This window comes from Paramormyrops kingsleyae, chromosome 3 (genome assembly GCF_048594095.1).
Source record: "Paramormyrops kingsleyae isolate MSU_618 chromosome 3, PKINGS_0.4, whole genome shotgun sequence".
NCBI lineage: Eukaryota > Metazoa > Chordata > Actinopteri > Osteoglossiformes > Mormyridae > Paramormyrops > Paramormyrops kingsleyae.
Window position 1 is genome coordinate 12,945,635 of NC_132799.1, and position 19,735 is coordinate 12,965,369.

General features: G+C 45.1%; 3 protein-coding genes across 6 annotated transcripts; 2 read left to right on the top strand and 1 right to left on the bottom strand.

Moving 5' to 3' along the window:
* Positions 1–15: 15 nt before the first annotated feature.
* znf511 (zinc finger protein 511) lies at positions 16–3,565 on the bottom strand. Its single transcript, XM_023824229.2, has 6 exons — positions 3,255–3,565; positions 2,993–3,066; positions 2,706–2,907; positions 2,421–2,545; positions 2,106–2,240; positions 16–1,571 (listed from the first exon to the last, which is right to left on the bottom strand). Exons 1-6 carry the CDS (start codon positions 3,441–3,443, stop codon positions 1,502–1,504), a joined length of 795 nt encoding a protein of 264 aa, XP_023679997.2. The 5' UTR covers positions 3,444–3,565; the 3' UTR covers positions 16–1,501.
* Positions 3,566–3,850: 285 nt separating this feature from the next.
* On the top strand, positions 3,851–14,092 carry adam8a (ADAM metallopeptidase domain 8a). Of its 4 annotated transcripts, none has more exons than XM_023824226.2 (26): positions 3,851–4,193; positions 5,325–5,515; positions 5,693–5,793; positions 6,325–6,398; positions 6,508–6,586; positions 7,406–7,482; positions 8,132–8,318; positions 8,686–8,751; positions 9,014–9,085; positions 9,170–9,339; positions 9,440–9,521; positions 9,772–9,914; positions 10,073–10,250; positions 10,358–10,447; positions 10,614–10,809; positions 11,375–11,477; positions 11,559–11,730; positions 11,810–11,887; positions 11,974–12,058; positions 12,240–12,354; positions 12,464–12,629; positions 12,717–12,749; positions 12,835–12,873; positions 13,011–13,061; positions 13,163–13,240; positions 13,460–14,092. In XM_023824226.2, exons 2-26 carry the CDS (start codon positions 5,464–5,466, stop codon positions 13,508–13,510), a joined length of 2,538 nt encoding a protein of 845 aa, XP_023679994.1. In that variant the 5' UTR covers positions 3,851–4,193; positions 5,325–5,463; the 3' UTR covers positions 13,511–14,092. The 4 variants fall into 4 exon arrangements, with proteins under 4 accessions (XP_023679994.1, XP_023679992.1, XP_023679993.1 ...); XM_023824224.2 differs by having other exon boundaries at positions 3,852–4,193; positions 13,160–13,240; XM_023824225.2 differs by lacking the exon at positions 3,851–4,193 and having other exon boundaries at positions 5,169–5,515; positions 13,160–13,240.
* A 252-nt stretch (positions 14,093–14,344) lies between these two features.
* On the top strand, positions 14,345–18,892 carry spef1 (sperm flagellar 1). The gene is made up of 7 exons (XM_023824235.2): positions 14,345–14,533; positions 14,670–14,781; positions 15,075–15,225; positions 15,413–15,455; positions 17,262–17,337; positions 17,457–17,559; positions 18,289–18,892. Exons 1-7 carry the CDS (start codon positions 14,425–14,427, stop codon positions 18,400–18,402), a joined length of 708 nt encoding a protein of 235 aa, XP_023680003.1. The 5' UTR covers positions 14,345–14,424; the 3' UTR covers positions 18,403–18,892.
* Positions 18,893–19,735: the final 843 nt, after the last annotated feature.

Consider the following 19,735-nt stretch of genomic DNA (forward strand, 5'->3'; position numbering starts at 1 on the left):
AAAAGACAAAGGATGTTGAGCGACCAACATTTTTAATAGTGTGTATAGGCCTATTTTTGGCACGGCACCGTATTACAAAATGCAACTATATTTAACAAAGGGCGCGTTTTTATAACAAGTCCGATAATCTACATTAAAAACTTGATTCGTTGAATCAACGTCAACATTTTTTGTTTTCCGAATCCCGAAACATTCCAATTGCGGAACTTTGTGTTTTTAAATCACAGAGTTAAATCCCGGTGAGTTAAATCAATCTAGAAATACATTGTTCTCCATGAGCTCCTAAGAATAAAAGCCATATTATGACAGTTAACGTTTCACCATTCAGAATTACTTCGGTCACGTTGTATTACCTGCATGACGAGTGTATTTGCAAAGCAGCTTTCAACAGTTACTTAAAATTGATCAAATAGAAATATTTATGACACGTTTATAAGATGTACATCTGTATATTTTAAAGATTAGAAACATTTTGTACAAAATATTCAATAAAGGTTTTAAAATTACTCACTCTTCAAAAATGTCATTAGGTTTCAATGAAGGTAAACAATGTACATAACTAGCATCTCAACACTTCATAAACAGCCAGCTGAACGCCCATTTAAACACAAGCCTAATGCAGAAATTTCCATGTCACTTTACAGCCTAAACAGACTGAAATAAGCTAATATACAGAACATGGGCAAAGGTTACATGTTGGAGTCGGAGATTGGAACATACAGAAATGTCTTAGATCTTGAGCCATCGACACTGGAAAAAATCTATTTACCCAAAAATTTGCTTTAAGCAAAACAAATGTCTACTTAAACTATAAAACTGAGCCAATTATCTGTTTTAAACGCTTTGCTATAACGAATCATTTTTTAAATCGCTCTCTTTGGACGAAGGCGCTTGGATGACATACAACAGTAAATCCTGATTTCGCAAAAAGCCGAAGATTTACATTAAGAATTAAGTGTGTTATGGAAAACAAGATGGGGTCAGCGAAAAGAAAATTTCTCCACAGGGATCAATACACTATCATCATTGCATTTCATTTAAGTACAATGGCCCAGGAGTCCTACGGAATTCGCTCCGCGTCTCCGAGGCGCGTGATCATGTCAACGGTACGTGCGCGACATCGTCTGGAATTGCAGGGAATTACATAGATTTACCCTGCGCTAGTTCACAACTTACGGTATGAAAAACGCAAAACGTTCACTTGAGGTTTCACGTGATATTAAAATATAAATCTCATACAACACACTTACATGATTTTCTCAAACAGACGCGATTTTCCACAGCACACATTTCATGTAAACCATAGTGAGTCTTTCTGTAGACTTTACAATGCAGAATCGCAACTATCCTGTAGGACAAAGGCTTCTGCTAACCTGATAGTAAGCTGACCTGTAGAAAAAGCCCCACTAATGATATGCTACACATAGAGTGAATAGCAAAATCCAGAGGACCCCATCATCGCTGGGGCGCTGCATGTCTCAAGTGCTGAAAAGAGTCCTGCCTACTTGCGTCTTCTCCCACCTCTAAATCCTCGCACGGATCCTTGGCCAAAGCAGATAGATGCGGGGACCCTGGAACAGGAGTTCACATTAGAAACCCTACAACAGCCACTTTTATTATTATTATTTTGTATTTTTAATCCATGCATACATCAGCGTTAACTTTGCATAGGCAGAACACAACTTTGTTTTTTTTCGTGGTATTAAAATGCCAGCAATTCCTATTAAGAACATGCCAACCCTTGCCTTCAGGAACACAGGGTAACCTGTAACAGATAATTATCACTATACATGGCTGTCAGCCTTAGCTTAGAGTTACGTCATGCAGATGGGCAGCTGCAGGCCAGGCACTGTCACTACCAGTCTTTAGGGAATAAGTCGGCCAGCTGCCTTAATCACCAGGTAATCAAAGATGTCAACACTTATCCTGCTAGGGTGAGTCTGCTAAAGCTGAGCACAAAGGATTTAAGGTACCACAGTTTAAGTGGATTTAGCTTTATCCCAGATTACCTTAAATCTGACAGTTATCTGCCCAACCAACAAATCTAGCTTTGTGATACAGGCCAGAGGGGTTTTCTAACACGAATGCACACAGGTTTCACTGACTTGTAGGAGTAGCCTGGTCTGAGTCGATCCCCCCGTTTCTGAACAGCTGGTTCAGCCTCCATGGGCTCCCCAGCTCCTGGCTCGTCCCCCTGCTCCATGCTCACTTCCACACGCTGGGGCGCCCCCCCTGGAGGCCTGGTGTTCAGAGAGAGAAGCTCGCATCACTCACTGCCCACCCATTAAACCCACACGACCCCCCACAATCTCCTGAGCTCTGCTTAAAGCCCTACATCTGATGACACGTATTATTAAGGTGCTTTCTGTAAAAGCTCTGGGATCCAGCCCCACGCGACAGAAGGCAGCACACGCCATTACCTCCTGTTCTTCTTGGTTTTGTCAAACCTGAAGTCTGAAGGATAGCGATGAACCTTAATGAGGTGATCCTTCCTCTCCGTACTGGTCTTAAATTTTAGATCACATCCTTCAACCAAGCACTGATACTGGGGGGATAAGAGACATTGTGTTTTTAAAACAAACTGCATACATACAGCCCACGCCACAATAGTTCCATCCAGTCATTTGCCTTAGAAAGGCTGGACATCCATCAGTAACCAAGCTGTACCTTCCAGACATGTACCCTACAGCAAAGGTCCAGCATACCATATTCTGCTTCTTGGCCATGAGCTGGAATAAGGAATCGTGCCACTCCTGGATATGGATGTCCAGGAGATGGTCCGACGGGAAGGCGCGCTTGCAGTCGGCGCAGACACGCCTGTGCAGGGCGTCGTAGTGATGCTCGTAGGACTCCAGGGTGTCAAAGAGCTGACTGCATCCGGCGATGTGACATCGGAACTCTGCCACGCTGACGGGACACATGAGACGGAGGCGTCAGGCAGCATGTTCCTGGAGTAGCCTGTTCCAGCCATCTTATTTCGGCTCCTACTCACGTTGGAGCTTGAGGGAGCTCCGACATTCCGGCGACGCTGTCCCGCAGATACAGGTGCCTGTGTATGTCACCGTCCTGTGGAGGGACGACAGCCTCGTTACCTTTAACTCCATGTGTGGGTTACCAAAGAAATGCTACACACCAAAAACCAACGTTAATTACAGCAGGAACTTGGTTTACTACTCCAAACAGAAAGAAGCGGGCTTCTTGGGGTGTAATTACTCCGGCCCAATTTACAGCTGTTAAAAGTTCAACAAACCCACTTCAAATAGATCATGGTCCTTGTCCAGCCTCATTCGGCGCGGCGTGAACGTAAAAGCGGACGGGCTTTCCTCGATCCCGCTGCAGAGCTCGCTCGGTTTTGGGTGAACTGGCAGGACCGGGATGCTGCCGACACAAATTTCCTCCGCGCCGGCGGCCGTCAGGAAGCGTACTAAATCCGGTCGGAACATAATTGCACGACAGGGGCTGTCGGCAGCATCGGCGGCCAGAGCACCAGACCTCCCAGTGACAGAAATTGGCGATCCTCCGAACTCCCCAAATGATGACGTCACAGTGGCTGCGCGAGCTGCTGACGTTCACATCCGCGTCCCGCCTCTAATCTGCCGGACTCAAGTCGATGCTTTTCTCCCGGGTCCTAAAGTTTACAGTTCACGTATTCCTTTAGGAACGTGAACATTAATTCTACTTTTCAAGGCAAAGATATGGGGAAAAAAATCTTTATTTGAGGTACCCCAAATTAAAGGGTTTAAGTCGTTTTCTCTGAATGCATCGCTCATATACCTTTAGATTTGACAAACGTTAACGTGATTTTAAAAATCATTTGTTAAAATTAAAATTGTCGCATGGTGGCGCCAAATAGCCTCATTCGGCAAGCCATGAGTGAACAGTTTTTTTTCAGTTTTCTATTGTTCTCTTAATTGTTTTATATATTTCCTCACATCATTATAGTTTCTATTTCATATAGGCCTATCATATTCATTCGGACATTACAGCATAAGTGTCCATACTTTTACATATACTGATTTATTAAAGTCAAACACCTGTTACACTCCAGAAGTTAAATCGATCATAAGGTAAATCGACTGCCTAGTCAGTTTGATGTCTTTTTAATTTGAGCTCTAAGTAACTGTATTCAGGATGCGGAGTTGGGAAAAGGCATCATGACAGGACTTAACCCCATGAGACGTCCCAAAGCACAGGTAATGTAAACCAGAGGACGATGTTCCCCACCATGATCATGAAGGGCCAGTATATCTCCCTGACGTTCTCCTTTGTTTCCCTCCACATGGTCACTCAAATGATGTATGCCCTCCATAATTAAACCAAACGCATTTACCATTGATGAAAGCTAAGAGCAGCGTAGACGGGAGGAAATAGTGCAGGTCTCTTTTTAAAAATACCTAAAATGTGTAAAACACAAATGTGGACACGTGAATTGCCCATGACACACACACACATTTAACATCAAATACGCCCCTGATCCTGAACATAGCTGTATTTCCCCGAACCAGGATGGCATCAGGTTTGTGGTGAAGATGACAAGACGCATGATGCATATCCCCGTGTGTCATGGGCAATTCCCGCAGGAAAACCGAGATTGAGCTGAAAACGAGAAGCCTTTCTGACTTGACGTGTATGCCCCATTGTTCTTACTTCAAATACGACAGTGTTTTTCTTTTAGGGAGGCACTCCCAATCTAACAGGATGAGATACTAATAAAGTCTTCCGATGGATTAAATCAGAAGGGGAAAGTGACAAAACTGCACCATAGCAACACATATACCAACACATTAGAAGTATGATATGGCTGTACTGGCATTTTCCCGTTGGGCTGGCAAAATTAAGGGACAACTCCTAATCTGTAACGTTTTCTTTTTTTAACTAATGCCAAATATTAAAATCTGGCCTGATGTTCTCGGTAATGAGTGTTATTATAAAGCTTGTTTAAAAACAATTATAAAGCTTAATGATACTGTGTGACACTGGCTGCTCAATTCCTCTAGGCCTACAGGAAACCCCATTGAACAAGCAATTAGAAAATATTTATTTAGTTTTTAATTACTGATATTATTACTTTAAAGGATTTTTAAAAATGCTTTCTTTTAAATATACGTTTGTATTATAACAATATCACCTACGCCCCTTGCCTTTATTTTTTTGAGACTGACATTTAAAACACAAATTGTATTTAGTTTCTACCAGCAGCGCTTTTGACCAGTCAAGCCTCAGTCGCAGCTAGATGTTCAAAGAATTGTAGGTGTTCGCAGTTGCCTGTGGTTCACAGATCGTCCTCTAACATCTGAGGTGAGGCTGTACCATGTGTGACTCAGATCAAGACAGTCATTGGCGACAGGCTTATCTTCCGGATATAATGGAGGTGGAGTTCTGCAAAGGGGGGCGACTGGATAAAGGTCCGGCGCCTGATCAGCAGCAACCCCTAACCCACATGAAATCAGTGTATCCACAGCCATGCGATGCGGTACATTTCTCCCGTTATTCCTCTTCATCGTTTCGTCATGCGGTAAGCTTTAGATAACGTCTTATTGGAAATCAATATCGACAGCACAGTGTTTGTACAGTGAAATTATCAGATAATAAAAAAGTTAAATAATCGGTGCTAGTGAAAGTAAATGTGCCATTTGAAATATATATGTTGCTGTCGCTTTGAGATACTGACCGAATCTCATATTGTTTTTAGCACCGCTAGCCGAAAATTCAGACAAACTACCTCATGTGAAGGAGTACGATATTGTCAAACCACAAAAACTGGGACTTAGAGCTAAACGGAGTACCAAACAGGTATGTTGCATACCTCATCAACTGTTTTTTTCTGCCTAGTATATTAGTTGCAAAGATGTTTAAACCGGTGTCAATATGTCATAAGTTGGTTTTTACTTGATAAGCTTATTTCGATTAACTAATAAAAGAAACACATGTGGTTATTTTTCTTAGTTACCTTGTCTGTGAAGTTTTGCCAGTTCTTTGATGATTTTGAAGGTTTTGATGATGGGATGGATGCGCCAGTTATTACCCGACCCTTTCGGTCTCGCTCGTGTCACACAGACGCGAAACCACAAACCGTAAAAAACAGCCTTCCAATATGAATGCCTTAACTGAAAAAAAAATCGCTTTAGAAAAATTAAAAACATCTGATATCAACTAATCGTTCCGCCTGTTTTTTTGGTTTGCTATTCCTTTTCTGACCTGTTACATGGGCTTACTAATGAGACACTCGGATAAAACCGGTCGAGACCGTCATGTAAATTAGGCTTTTTAACGAATGCCCCCAGTGTGTGTGTATGACCGATGATGGTCGCTGGTGTCCTGCAGACATACCCAGAGGAGCAGCAGTTTGCACTAACTATTGAAGGGAAGAATTACACGGTTCATCTTGAGAAGAATAAGTAAGTGTAATTTAAATAATCAACGAGGTTATTCTGGATTTTGCATAACTTAATATTGAAATTCATTGAAAAATATTTAGCTACATTAAAATGTAAATTTTTGTTCTAGAAATCTTTTGAGTGACGACTACACCGTTACACACTATTTAGAAAATGGCTTGGAAGTAACAGCATCTCCAAGAAATAAGGTAAGAAACATCTCTGATCCAAACCGTTTATTGACTAATGGAAAATACAAGAAAATTATAATGGTACTTTATGTGTACAAGTATTAGTCCTGGTGCCTAGGAATTCATTTTCACATATCCCACAGGGTCTGTCATTTGTCATCTGGTGCTTCTGGAGCAATTTATGCAGTTAAGGACCTTGCTCAAGGGCCCAACAATGATCATCACTATTCTGGCTATAGGATGAGAACCAATACACTTTCCCTAAATACATTTGTGTTTGTTGGTAACATAAACACATATTTAATTTTGGTAGCAGCTCCATTTTAGCATCTTTGAGGGGCTTCAACCTTCTGGTTAGCCCCGTAACCCACTGTGCCACAATGTCAGCTTAAGTGTCCCAAAAAAAATAGGTCGGACCACTCAGTAAAAGTCAGCTGCAAGCAAGCAGATAGGATGAGGGAAATGCCTGTGGGTAGAGATGGAGACAGCACTGTGGAGAAGGAGGAGCACAGGCAAAGGTAGACATTGTTTTCGATAGATAGTACTCAGTCCACAATTAAGGAGGAGTTACCCAGAACCGTTAGTTAGGAGCAACAAGGTGTAGCCTTTACCTGAAAATCATTTACCCAGAGGTGGAGATTTCAGGTCCAGAAAGTACAGATCCAGACCAAGATTTTTTTTCAGTCAACCAGTTTAGGTTAAAGAGTCACAGTCACAGTCAACTGGTTTATTGAAACAAAACCTTGGTCTGGATTTGTACTCTCTGGACCTGAAATATCCACCTCTGCATTTACCATACAGCAATTCCATCAAATGTCATTCTTTGCTTTGGTGCAGGATCACTGCTATTACCTGGGACATTTCCAGGATATTGAGGATTCTTCCATCAGTGTTGGGCTTTGCTCTGGAATGCGGTAGGTGTGAGGCAGTGTTTGACCGTCTGCCATGATGTCATTCTTGGTGTCCAAACAAAATTCCTTGGTAGCTAAGTTCTTCTTAGGGATTTGGGCTGGGAAAGAATCTGCATCACCCAGCTTTAGGTTCAGTCGTTTTGAAAGTGACTGGGCAGTCTGGGCCTCTGTGAGACAGCCAGGTGAAAGGGTGGATTTTCACATTTGTAGGATTTCTAGCTCTGGTCCGTCTGATCTCTATGACAGATGAACAGCTTAACAGCTTAATCTGTTTTCTGCCAAAATGTTATTTTTAATCTCTTGCTGTGTCAATCTGAAGGATGCCCTCGGATAACCTCTGTTAAAGGAAAACCACACAAAGTTAAGGTTCAGAGATAGGGGTCATGGGACCTGCACCTGCCAGTACATCTCCGAGGCCTCCTCTGATTGGCTGCACACTTTCATGATGGTCTTATCTACCTCAGCAGTGCTGTCATGGTCACCTGTCTGTGTTTATTTAGGCGTGGAATAGAGAACTAGGTGGAAAAAAATCACACAAACTGGACCAGTGTCACCTGGATCTTTATAAAGGGAGAGTTAGTTTATGTATCTATGAGTAGAATTTACAGATACACATAAACATGCCTTCGTGTTTCCTGTCTCCACCCTGTAGGGGGTTTCTGAGGGTGGGGCAGGCGGTCTACCTCATCGAACCTCTGGGGAGCTCAGCAGATGGGGATCACGCCCTGTACCGGCAGGAGCACCTGAGGAGGAACAAGAGGGCTGCCTGCGGACACGGCAATGCCACCGTGTATGACCTCATCCCCGGAGTGGCGGCCCACATGCTACCCAGCGGCCTGGTATGCTGCAGGTTACTCGCATCTTGGGTGTTCATTAGCAGGACACCATAAGCATTTCACTTCATGCTACCTGCTATAAGAACCATTTGAGGTCTTGCTACATTCTGGTGGTAAGACAAAATGTACCGCATGCCACATTCTGAGCTAGGCAGTCGACGGTTATGTTGTGTTCGGTCATGGGAAGTGATGGACATGGATGGTCCACTATACAAGAGATGCTGAGTTGTTCATACAAAGACCTGTAACACTCCTCAGACATTCCCTTCTGCGCAGGGAGGGAAGACACTTTGCAGGAAATGTGTTTGAGAGAAGACTTGGCGTAGCATCCAGTCTTCATGACAGTACTAATTAAATTCTGTGTTTTCAGAAAAGCCAGCCGCTTATGAGACCACAGAGGTTTGTGGAGCTGTTTCTGGTGGCGGACAATGCAGAGGTCAGACCCCAATTAGCCTGCATGTAGGGAGGCGCACTGTGTGTTGGATAATATGTATTCATTTTTGTGCTTTCAGGTGGAAATATTTCTGGCCTGTTTCACGCTTTCATCTTTCATCACATTTCTATATCTTAATGGTGTCTGTATATAGCTTTAGAGCTATTATTGAGATATTGTAATGAATTTATTATACATTTTATTATTTTTATTTATTACCTGAGTAATGACAAATGAATAAACAATTGTTTACCTTATTTTCCAGTTTCAGAAATTTGGGAAGAGCATGCAGAAGATTGAAGCCAGAATGCTCGAAGTCGCCAACCACGTTGACAAGGTTACAAACCTCCGTTTTTTCGGTTTTACACCCATGTGCATTCAGCTCCTTCAGGTGATTCTGACTCATGCTTCAACCCTGCAGTTGTATCGACCCCTGAATTTCCGCGTCATGTTGGTGGGTCTCGAGGTTTGGTCATACAGAGACAACATCGACGTCAAAAGCGATCCTCACGAAACCTTGAAAAACTTCCTGAGCTGGCGGAAGGAAAATCTTATCAAAAAAAAGAAACACGACAATGCACAGTTTATCACGTACGTCTGCGTCACTGGCAGAATTGCGCATCATTCCTGGTATGCCATTGGTTTACAAATCAATAATGGTTGTTTCTCCTCGTGTTTCATTTTTCATCAGTGGTGTTGAGTTCGTCGGCCCCACTGTTGGCTTGGCAGTAAAATCTACAATGTGCACGTTGGACTCTGGCGCCGTGAACGAGGTATGCGCCTTCAGCTCTGTTGTGCAGCTTTGCCATTTGACCTCCAAGGTTGTGCCATCACTGCCGTTCCATTCAATGAAATGGGGGGGGCGAGGCTTCTCATAGATGTTATTGTTTTAATCTGCTTATTTGAAGCAAGTGTAGGGCAATACCCTCTACAGCACACAACACATCAATCACCATCTGTGGTGGTTTTAGATCATTATAATGCATACTTTCAGATATTTCCTTACACTTCTGTTTCTTTCAGGACCACAACGTTAACCCCATCGGTGTGGCCTCTACCATTGCTCACGAAATGGGCCACAACCTGGGCATGTCCCACGATGCCTCTCAGTGTACCTGCGGGACGAGATCGCCCTCCCACAACTGCATCATGTCAGACACTGTTGGGTGAGTATCCTATTTAGTAGGAATTCCATGAAGGCATTAAGAATCAGTTACTAACATCATGGACGATAAGGATCGCAATGGGTATACATACCTTCTCAGGAAACTGGCCCAGTGAAGATGACGGGCATCTCATAGATCATCTGTCTTTTTATACCCAGGCTGGTTTACCCAGAAGCCTTTAGCGGCTGCAGTCTAACCGAACTGAGGGAATTTGTGGAGAACCAAAATCCCACCTGCCTGCTGGATGTCCCAGGCACAGACCGGCTTTTTGGGGGTCCAGTGTGCGGCAATGCCTTTGTAGAGCCAGGGGAGCAGTGTGACTGCGGAACGGTGGAGGTCAGACCCCATGGATAGTCAGGAATTTGGGACAATAGCGTGTGAACATTTCTGTGTTGATGTTGTCAGTTCTGACCCATCTCATCCTGATGGTTTACTCGTTGCAGGAATGCAGTGACTCCTGCTGCAATGCCAGCACATGCCAGCTGGCAGAAGGGGCTGAGTGTGCGCAGGGAGAGTGCTGCCAGCAGTGCCAGGTAAGATGCCCGCTTCATGCACAGGTGTCACAATAAGTGACACATAGCTAGCAGCAGACTTTTAACCATGGGGAGCTGAAAATGATTGCGGGTCCCCTGATTGGGGGTCGCATTTCACAGCAGCCAGCCACCGCCCTGATCTCGTCGTCTTTTTTGTTTGGTCCAGATAAAGCCTGCGGGGTCTCTTTGCCGAGCCAGCGCCACCGATTGCGACCTTGCCGAGTACTGTACGGGTCAGAGCCCGCACTGCCCCAAGGACACCTTCAAGATGAACGGGGTGCCCTGCTACTCTGAGAGAGGCTACTGCTACAATGGGCGATGCCCCACCCTGCAGAGTCACTGCACACACCTCTGGGGGAAAGGTAGCCTTGCTGACACAGCTGCTAGCTGCAAGAGCACAGCACTGTCACATGTTTAAATGGGCACATCACTGAAGAACATGGCCAACCTTAGATCCATTTACCAATTCAAACTGTCTTTACCATACGTCTTCCGAGCAGCCTACGAAAACCAATATGAATCCAGACATTCCTGACTGCCTAGGGTATGGATATGCAAAAGATCAGGGGTGGCAAACCTGATCCACGGAGAGCCGGTGTGGGTGCAGGTTTTTGGGATGACCTCTCTATCAGCAAATACCAGTGAGTTCCCAGGACTACAGTTGACAAACACTGCTTTATTATTGGTTGATTGAAGGGTCATCCCAAAAGCCCACACTCCAGCTCTCCATGGATCAGGTTCACCATCCCTGCAATAGATGGACAAAACAATTAAATTCAGATCTCACAATTGAATTATTAACATGAATATGGCCCTTGGAGAAAAAAATATAGACAACCTATACCTATGGTGACGCCATGGATCCAGAAAAAGATGGAACCATCTGTGATGTTGTGAAATCATATCTTCTGTTCCCTTCTCATCTAGGTACACAGGTGGCCTTGGATGTGTGCTTCAAGCAGAACATACAAGGTACCAAGGATGCTTACTGTAGGAAGAGTAGCTATGGTAACCAGGGCTGCGCACCCAGGTACGGGGCCATTCTCTCTGACATGCAGGGGAATTCCTGGGGGCCACTGGGGCACAGTGCTGATTCCTTTGTCTTCCCCAGGGACATGAAGTGTGGGAAGATCTTCTGCAGTGGAGGGAGCGAGTTCCCCATCACGCACCAGAAGGCCACCATCACCTTGGGGCCCAGAGTGCAGTGCAAAATCGCCGTGGACAACTCTGACGGGGAAGACCTGGGGATGGTCCCCACCGGAACCAAATGCGGTGACAAGAAGGTGAGTGAGTTTAGCGTCCCGCACCTACGCCTCGTCACCGGGTCCTGAGCTGCAGCTAATACCCCTGACTTGCTTACAGGTCTGCCTTGGCCATGCCTGTCAGGATATTGCGGCCTATGGCTCAGGAGACTGCTCTGCTAAATGCAACAACCGTGGGGTGAGTACTGGGCGCCCCCCCGCAGGATGCTTCTCCCTCATGTGTATCAGTGGTGTTTGACTTTAACCATGTCATGTCTATGTCAGGTCTGCAACCATGAGAGGCAGTGTCACTGTGACCCTGGTTGGGCCCCACCCTACTGCAGCACAAGGTTGGCCAACGCCCCCTTAGGTGGGTCTCCCTTTCCCATTCGGAGCACATTTACACATGTGTACACACATGGTTGGCTGTGGCATCATGAACACTCCAGACAAAAAAAAACCTGCAGAATATATTAATGCATTAATCCAGGCTGGTTTCACTGGTGATATTCCAGGAACATCCCATAAGCAGTGTATGGTTTTATTTGCAGATTGGTTTCCTCTGGTTGTTGGCGTTTCTGTCACTGTTGTGGTGATTCTGGTCCTGGCCACCGGGGCGGCGCTGTATCACAGACGTAAGACGAGGAGACCATACCTCTGTAAAACGTGAGTGCGAGTGTACAAATCATACTGCCTGCTATCCACAAAGGTGCTGTGGCTTGGCCTAGTTCCAGTTTACCTTCCTCTTACACCCAGATTGTGTATCTTTCCCCAGAAAATGCCCTGGTGGCTCGGGTTTGTCTAACCCGGTCTTCCAGGAGGGTGGCATTAGGGACAGCCCGCCCCAGATCAGCCAGCCCATGTTTATGGAGTCCACAGACACCCGAGCACTCTCATTCCCGGTGGGAATCACGGTCATTCCCAGCCGACCAGCTCCACAGGTGAGGCGCCCCTGGTCCGCACCACAGCTGGGCCTCAGAACCACACAAGCCTAAGCTGACTTTAGTCCCTTTGTGTGTCCTTGACAGTCCCCAGGGCAGCCTGCTTCAGGCTCAGCTCAGGTAAGACACCACTACACTCTTCACTGCATAATTTCTCCTTTAGGGTGGTTTCCATCTTTAATGTTTTGAATTTCCTATCTAACAGGTGGTTAAACCTACCACCCCACCTCCACCAGTTCCACAAGTGAGTTTTAAATTCCTCCATTAAGCTTCACATTTGGCCACTTGGAGCAAAGCAAACAGTACAGACATAATGTTGTGCTTCACTATTTTGGATTTGCCTCATTTTAAATGCAAGCATGCTTTCATTTTGTGTTACAGGCAAGACCGTCACCTCCAACAAAGCCTTTACCAGCCTTGAATGTGAGGCCGGTAAGTCATGAGAATCATTCCTCATTTCTGGGAGATGTAATATGTTGTCACTGTCAAGGCTGCTAAATAGCTATGACGCATCTGTCTGGGCCTCTTAGCAGACTCCCCCATCTGGCCCTTCTCCGCCAGTGCCCCCCGCAAAGCCGACATCAGCACAGCCGCCATGGAAGCATAAGCAGGTACGATCCCACCAGACCTATAGCTAGTAGTTATTTTATCTTCCATGTGGCTCAGCACCGAGGATTTAGTGAATCTGACCCTTTAAATGATTTTGCAACTATGCCAGTGCATAAAATAATCAGCGCCTATGTATGGCCCCAAGTTGCACCCCATACGACAGTGCCCCTCCCACTGCAGTGGGCGCCATACTGACAGGACTGATGTGTGCTGTGCTGCAGGTTGCAGTAGGAAGGACAGCAGGACCAAAACCTCCACCTAAGCCCAGATGAAGACGAAGAGATCAGCTCTGATGGTCTGAACTCAAGCTCGCCAGGAAGGTTGACTTTGAAGCCGATGAAGACTTGGCTATTACTGACTGTCATGTGTGTTTTACGGAGCACTGGACTGTAAACAGGGGCTGAGAAGGGTCTGCACATTTTTTCAAAGAGTAAATCTACTTAACTTGTGGTACGTGTTCGCTGTGGCCAGGCTTGATTTTACACAGGATCACTTTTCTTCAGGAACTGCCCAAACCAGATGCAATGCATCCAGCACAAGCCCAGCTCACCTTTAGCTTTCAGATGACACTGACTCACCTTCAGGCAGAGGCACAGAAGCTGGGCACCTCCTCCAATGTCTCTCGATTGGGCACATGGCAAACTAAAGGAGTTTACACTGGATTTCTACTTGAGTATTTTCCCACTTAAAAATGCTAAGAAAAATCTTTTAATTGTGCTGATCTTAATTCAGCAGGTTTGAATTAAGAAACACTAGTGTGGTTGATTTTTTTTCCATTTTACTTAAAAAAATTCATTCTGTACTTTGTATTGTAATTTTATTTATTTTTTCCAGAATAAAACATTTTAAAAGAACCTGAAATGGCTGTTCTTTCCTGTGTTTGTATCTCCCCATAGACTAGAAAAAGTAAAAATCATATTCATAATCTACACCCTCTCCTGTATAGGGCTGAAACTTAAGGAATTAAGGATATACTGTAGTCTTACAAAATAAAAATAGAAAGCAAAAAAAGGCATGATATAGAAACTGAAAGGAAAGTAATGTCGTGGAAGTTTGTCCTCAGCAAGCCACCATACATAAGGCTCTTCGTGACTGGTTACCTAGCAACAGTTGTAACACTGCGGTAAGATAAGTGGGTATCAGACTAGCAAGCTAAGCACTAGCACTGTGAAAGAGTATTTAAACAATGGCTACAGAATTAACTGAAGAAACACTGCAAGATCTTTATGCCTGGATTGATAAAATACCGCTTTCCAGACCGAAGAGGAACATAGCGAGGGACTTCAGTGATGGAGGTAGCTAGTCCACAGTCTCTAGATGTTGTCCCTGCACTGAAACACTGGGTATCGTTTCCTTAATTTTGATTTAAGGGGAGGGGTTTTGCTGATGTCCTGACTCTCAAGCTGGACTCCATCTCCTCCTGCTCCTCAGTGATGGCTGCTGAACTTGTGAAGCACTTCTACCCCAAAATGGTGGACCTCCATAACTACACCCAAGCAAATTCTACCCAACAGAAACTGTCCAACTGGACTATCCTCAACAGGTAAGCCTTTTCTGCCTAAATTAGACCCTAACAGAAACACGTCACTCAGCAAAGAACTTTCAGGCAGAATCTACATGTCACACCTCCCTACTCTTAAAAAGATAGACACTTATAATGCCCTAGTACCATCGTCAAATAACAGGGAACTTCATACCTGGCCACTTTGTGTCAGCTTCATGGTTGCAGGGTTGCACTGAAATAGTTGCTTACTCTTCCAGAGTAAATTTACCGCTCCAAGTCTGCTGTCAAAGAGCTCTGTTAAGAAAAAATATTTCTCTTCATCCTTACCTCAGAAAGGTGTTCTCCAAGTTTAACTTCCACATACCCGAAGACTGTGTGAGGAAGATCATGTGCAGCACCCCTGGGTCCATCGAGCCGGTTCTCTGTACACTGAGAGAGAGGATGGAGGCTGGGCCGAAGGAGATAGCTCAGGAGGAGAGGCAGGTACGGGCTCATGGAAAGGGAGCAGGTCCACATGAGAAGGCACAGGTGAAAAGACAGACGGGCACAGCATAGGAGCAGCACATGCTAGGAAAGCACTGTGTAGCAATGGAAGCAGAACATGAAACATTTTGGTTGCTAACACTGCAGAGTTCTTCCTGAGAGCCAATGTTTGTGTTTTTCCACACAGAATTTGGAATACTACCAGATCTCTAACGAGAAACAGCATGCAGGTATGTTCTCTGATTTCATCCAAGATAGGTGGTAATTAACCAGTGCATAATAGAGTAAAGCAGTCAGTTAAATATGTATGTGTCACTGTCTTAGAAGCCCCAGAAGCGTGGCTAATGTACTTCTGGTAGCAATATCCAAGTAAACAAAAATTTACACACAGGAAAAATACCCTTTTTATGTTATGCCCTTTCAAACACAAAGTTATTGTTGGCAATCCTTTTGCCTAAGAGAATAGTTACAAGGTCATTTTGCGGTGAAGAGGAACTCAAAAACAAATGTGTGACAATCCCAGAATGCTTAGCGTGCACTGTAGCTGACTCACCGGCACGATTTGTCGGGGTTATACTGTTTACAGAAAATGTAGTGAGACCCTCATGTTGCAAGAGTAAATTCCCAAAAAGTGGTCCAAATAGTTTTAATATGTATTTTGCTTTGCATCCATGTTGACATGCAGTAATCGCAATTCCTCTTGAAGCCTCTACCATCCCTCTGGGTGGGCATGCCGAAAAAGCATGCTGACGAGTGGCAGAGTCCGTCTCCGGCAAAGGGGCCTGACGGACTGACACTACCAGCCTGCCAGACAGATAAAATGAAACAGAGAGACAGACCCTGGAAACCTTGTCCACAGAAATCACTTTTTTTTCTTTTTTTTTATTTAGGCCATATGGCAGCTGTTTGACTACTGTGTCTGGATTTTGTTGTATAATGGACAGTACAAACACACTTTTTGTTCTCTGTACTACAGCAGAATCTTTGCTGTGGAACAACTGATGTCGAAGAGCAATTCCAGACTGGTGTCCTGTTTAGAAATTTCTGTATTTTACTGACCTTATTTCCAGTGTTGGGGAAGTTACGCACAAAAGTAATCCATTACAGACAGAGGTGGACAGTTCAGGTCCAGAATGTGCAAATCCAGATCAAGGTTTTGTTTTTCTTTTTTTTTTGCTCATCTCCTGTTCAACGGTGAGGTCATGACCTGTATCCCACCATCCTGTTGCAGAATGTCTGGAAGCTCTGTCTGGTCAGTGATATTGTATGCTGGGGTGTGCCCAGGCCACATGGATGCATCACCTATTCACTGTATTGTCCTTATTAAAGTGAAATAGAATAGGGGCTGAAACGTAATGACTGAAATACTGCAGGTTTGAAGGCCTGAATGTTCCATGGGGAACATGCTCATCATATATCTGCTGGGTGTGTTGATCTGCCTTCTTCACCAGTGTTTAAAATATTCAGTCTGATGAATCAGCAGTGGGAACAGTATAGTTGCAGATGCTCTCTCCATAAGTGTGGAGTGAGACGAAGGCCATTCCACTTCCTGTTCCTGCCCTCCCACAGTGCTGTGCCCTGCAGACAAGGCCCTTATCCATGCATGCTTTGTTCTTATCATTAGCCATTTGTCTATCAATGGTCAACCCGGAGCCGATCTATACTCTCTAGACGTTGTCAGCTTATGGAGTCCAACCTTGACTGAATCACCTAGGCAATGACCAACCCCCCCCCCCCCCCCCCCCGCCGCCACCACCCAGATTTCACCGTTTTAGCCTCCTAGGACTATGCAGTTGCCCCAAATTACAGAGCTCTAACCTTGACTGAAAGCTGACACCAGTCCTGTTAAGATGTAATGCTTTGAGCTGTAAGAAAACACTAAATTAATACTCCTCTACCTCACCTAAAGGGTTTCCCATCCTACCTATCTTGAATGAAATCTTCACCCTCAGTGTTTTTGTCTGCCGGACTGTTGGATGTTTTTCATGCAATTATCATGGTCCCTTACCAGTACAGACTTATCGTTGACTGTACAGAGTTGATCCACATGCCAGCAACGCCTCTTTATGTGAAACCAAGCCCAGGGAGACAGGAGGAGAAGCAGAAAATGAGGTGAATCACGCATAAAGTCATGTGCTCAATTCAAAAATCAATCCATAAAAATCATTCTACATTCTACAGGGCTAAGTGCCATTTGTGATTGTCTGTGGTCATTTAAACCTATGTTGCAGCTCTGGGCCTATCACAGCGCAGAACTCACAGATGGACCAGACACTGCACTGGCTGGTGGAGGAGAAGGACAGAGATCTGCTAGCCCTGCAGGAGACAGTGGAGGTCAGTCACAAGATCCACACCATTTCTGTTCCTCAGCATCCTGCACTCTCAGCTATGAGCTGAGCTTGGCCTCAGAGAGGAAACCAGACAATGACACTACAAAGTGCTTTCAAGGGCAGAATCGGAACCCAGAACATTTGAATGGAATCCGAATTAGATTTTTTTTATTATTCTGGAGGAAATGTTGGGCTTTCAAATGCAGCCTCAGCTGTAAGAGCAGAGCTCCAAGCTTCCCTCACAGTGACCAGCTGTAGGTGGCTTGCTGACTTGACTTTTTGAAAATGACAGAAGGAAACAGTACTTCCCTTTCCGCCAGATAACCAGGAAACAAGAGCACGCAGACCACTGGTGTTTATAGAAGTGAAGTGGGTTGCACAATAAGCAGATATCTGTCGGAAAATGTGGCACGTGTAAGCATTGGTCAATGAATCATTTTGTTGGTAGAACTAAAATATTGCAAGAGATACAGATGGGGGTGGCATGGTAGTGCAGTGGGTGAGTGTGCCCTGCAATGGGTTGGCGCCCCATCCTGGGTTGTTCTTTGCCTTGCGCCCATTCCCTCCAGGTTAGGCTCCAGCCCCCCCATAATGTTGAATAGGGGTTAGGGTTTCAGAAATTGACAGACAGACAGACAGCCATACAGATAGCGGTTTGTGGTTTAGTGAGTGGCAGACCTGCATTTGTGTGGCATCTGTCTGCTGAGCTACTGTGCATCCTGCCTGTCTGCAGATCTTGCAGGTAAAGGTGAGCCGACTGGAACACCTCCTGCAGCTGAAGGATCTGCGCATCGAAGATTTAACCAGACATGTGGAGCGATACAAGAAGAGGGCTAACAAGAAATAGTGTGGCCACTGAAGGGTACCCAATTAAAGACCAGTTACCCCATTCAGTCACATAATGGACACTTCTATCCAATAGGACTTAGGCTGCTTGCTGAATGGAATTAGCCTAATTCCCTTTCGCAGGTTCCAAACTACAGCTCGATCTCGGGGCTTGAACATACAACCCTTGTACATCCTTAACTATTAGGACACCACTCACTTCACAGCCTGTATTCTTGCTACCTACCAGATACCTGGTAATGAAAACAAGCAAAAAGCTCAGAGCTGTAAACTCTCATAGTTTCCGTTGGGATTTTGTACCTTTAGACTATCTAAAGTCGCACAAGCACAAGTTCAGTCGGTAGTAGGTCACTGTAGCCCAAGCAGGCAAGTCGATGTAGGAATTCGGCAAGTAGCACCCACATTACCGCAGGGAAATACACACAGAGACAGACTAGGGCAGCAAGGAACATGATACCCATCTGATGTTATGAGATGCAAAATAAAAGGCCCATGAACAGCACTCTGTGTCTGCAGACTTAATGTGAGGCTCAGCTATGCCCTTTAAATTGAACTGCATGTTAAAAGCTGCCATTGTTTATACACAATCCCAAAACTGACACTGGACTAATGCAGTGGTTCCCAATCCTGTTCCTGGTGTCCTGCCCCCTGCCAGAATGTTTTCATTCCAGACCACAGTGCTTTCAACCTGCCATACTCATTATTAGCCTTTTAAAGATCATATAAGCCTGATCAAGGTAGGGTTGGAATGAAAACATTTTGGCAGGGGAGATGGGGGTGGGGGGGTGCCAGGAACAGGATTGAGAACCACTGGACTAATGTTAAATTAAAGGAATGAGAAGCACATTTTTGGCCATGTTGCTGACTGATAATTGCTGAGGTTTTGCAAAGTACATATAAAGAGTGAGCTTCACAGACCTGAACGGTCCTGGACACCCAGTCCCCATTCCCCCGGACACGGTAACCCGGAACGGACATGTTAAGAGAGCCACATTCTCACGGTAACCCGGAACGGACATGTTAAGAGAGCCACATTCTCACGGTAACCCGGAACGGACATGTTCAGAGAGCCACATTCTCACGGTAACCCGGAAGGGACATGTTCAGAGAGCCACATTCTCACGGTAACCCGGAAGGGACATGTTCAGAGAGCCACATTCTCACGGTAACCCGGAAGGGACATGTTAAGAGAGCCACATTCTCACGGTAACCCGGAACGGAGATGTTCAGAGAGCCACATTCTCACGGTAACCCGGAACGGACATGTTCAGAGAGCCACATTCTAGCGTCAGTAGGGGAAGGGATTGAAGCTTCCCAGGCAGTCTCAGCGTATG

Bases quoted from the DNA above. Each gene is read 5' to 3' on its own strand.
- znf511 (XM_023824229.2), bottom strand. From the start codon at position 3,443: ATGTTCCGACCGGATTTAGTACGCTTCCTGACGGCCGCCGGCGCGGAG. The intron at 3,067-3,254 runs GTGGGTTTGTTG...GTCCCTCCACAG, and splicing joins AGGACCATGATCTATTTGAA to GACGGTGACATACACAGGCA. The intron at 1,572-2,105 runs GTCAGTGAAACC...CTCCTGTTCCAG, and splicing joins AGACCAGGCTACTCCTACAA to GGTCCCCGCATCTATCTGCT.
- adam8a (XM_023824224.2), top strand. From the start codon at position 5,464: ATGCGATGCGGTACATTTCTCCCGTTATTCCTCTTCATCGTTTCGTCA. The intron at 10,810-11,374 runs GTAGCCTTGCTG...CTTCTCATCTAG, and splicing joins CACACACCTCTGGGGGAAAG to GTACACAGGTGGCCTTGGAT. The intron at 11,478-11,558 runs GTACGGGGCCAT...TGTCTTCCCCAG, and splicing joins AACCAGGGCTGCGCACCCAG to GGACATGAAGTGTGGGAAGA.
- spef1 (XM_023824235.2), top strand. From the start codon at position 14,425: ATGGCTACAGAATTAACTGAAGAAACACTGCAAGATCTTTATGCCTGG. The intron at 15,226-15,412 runs GTACGGGCTCAT...TTTTCCACACAG, and splicing joins TAGCTCAGGAGGAGAGGCAG to AATTTGGAATACTACCAGAT. The intron at 15,456-17,261 runs GTATGTTCTCTG...TTGACTGTACAG, and splicing joins TAACGAGAAACAGCATGCAG to AGTTGATCCACATGCCAGCA.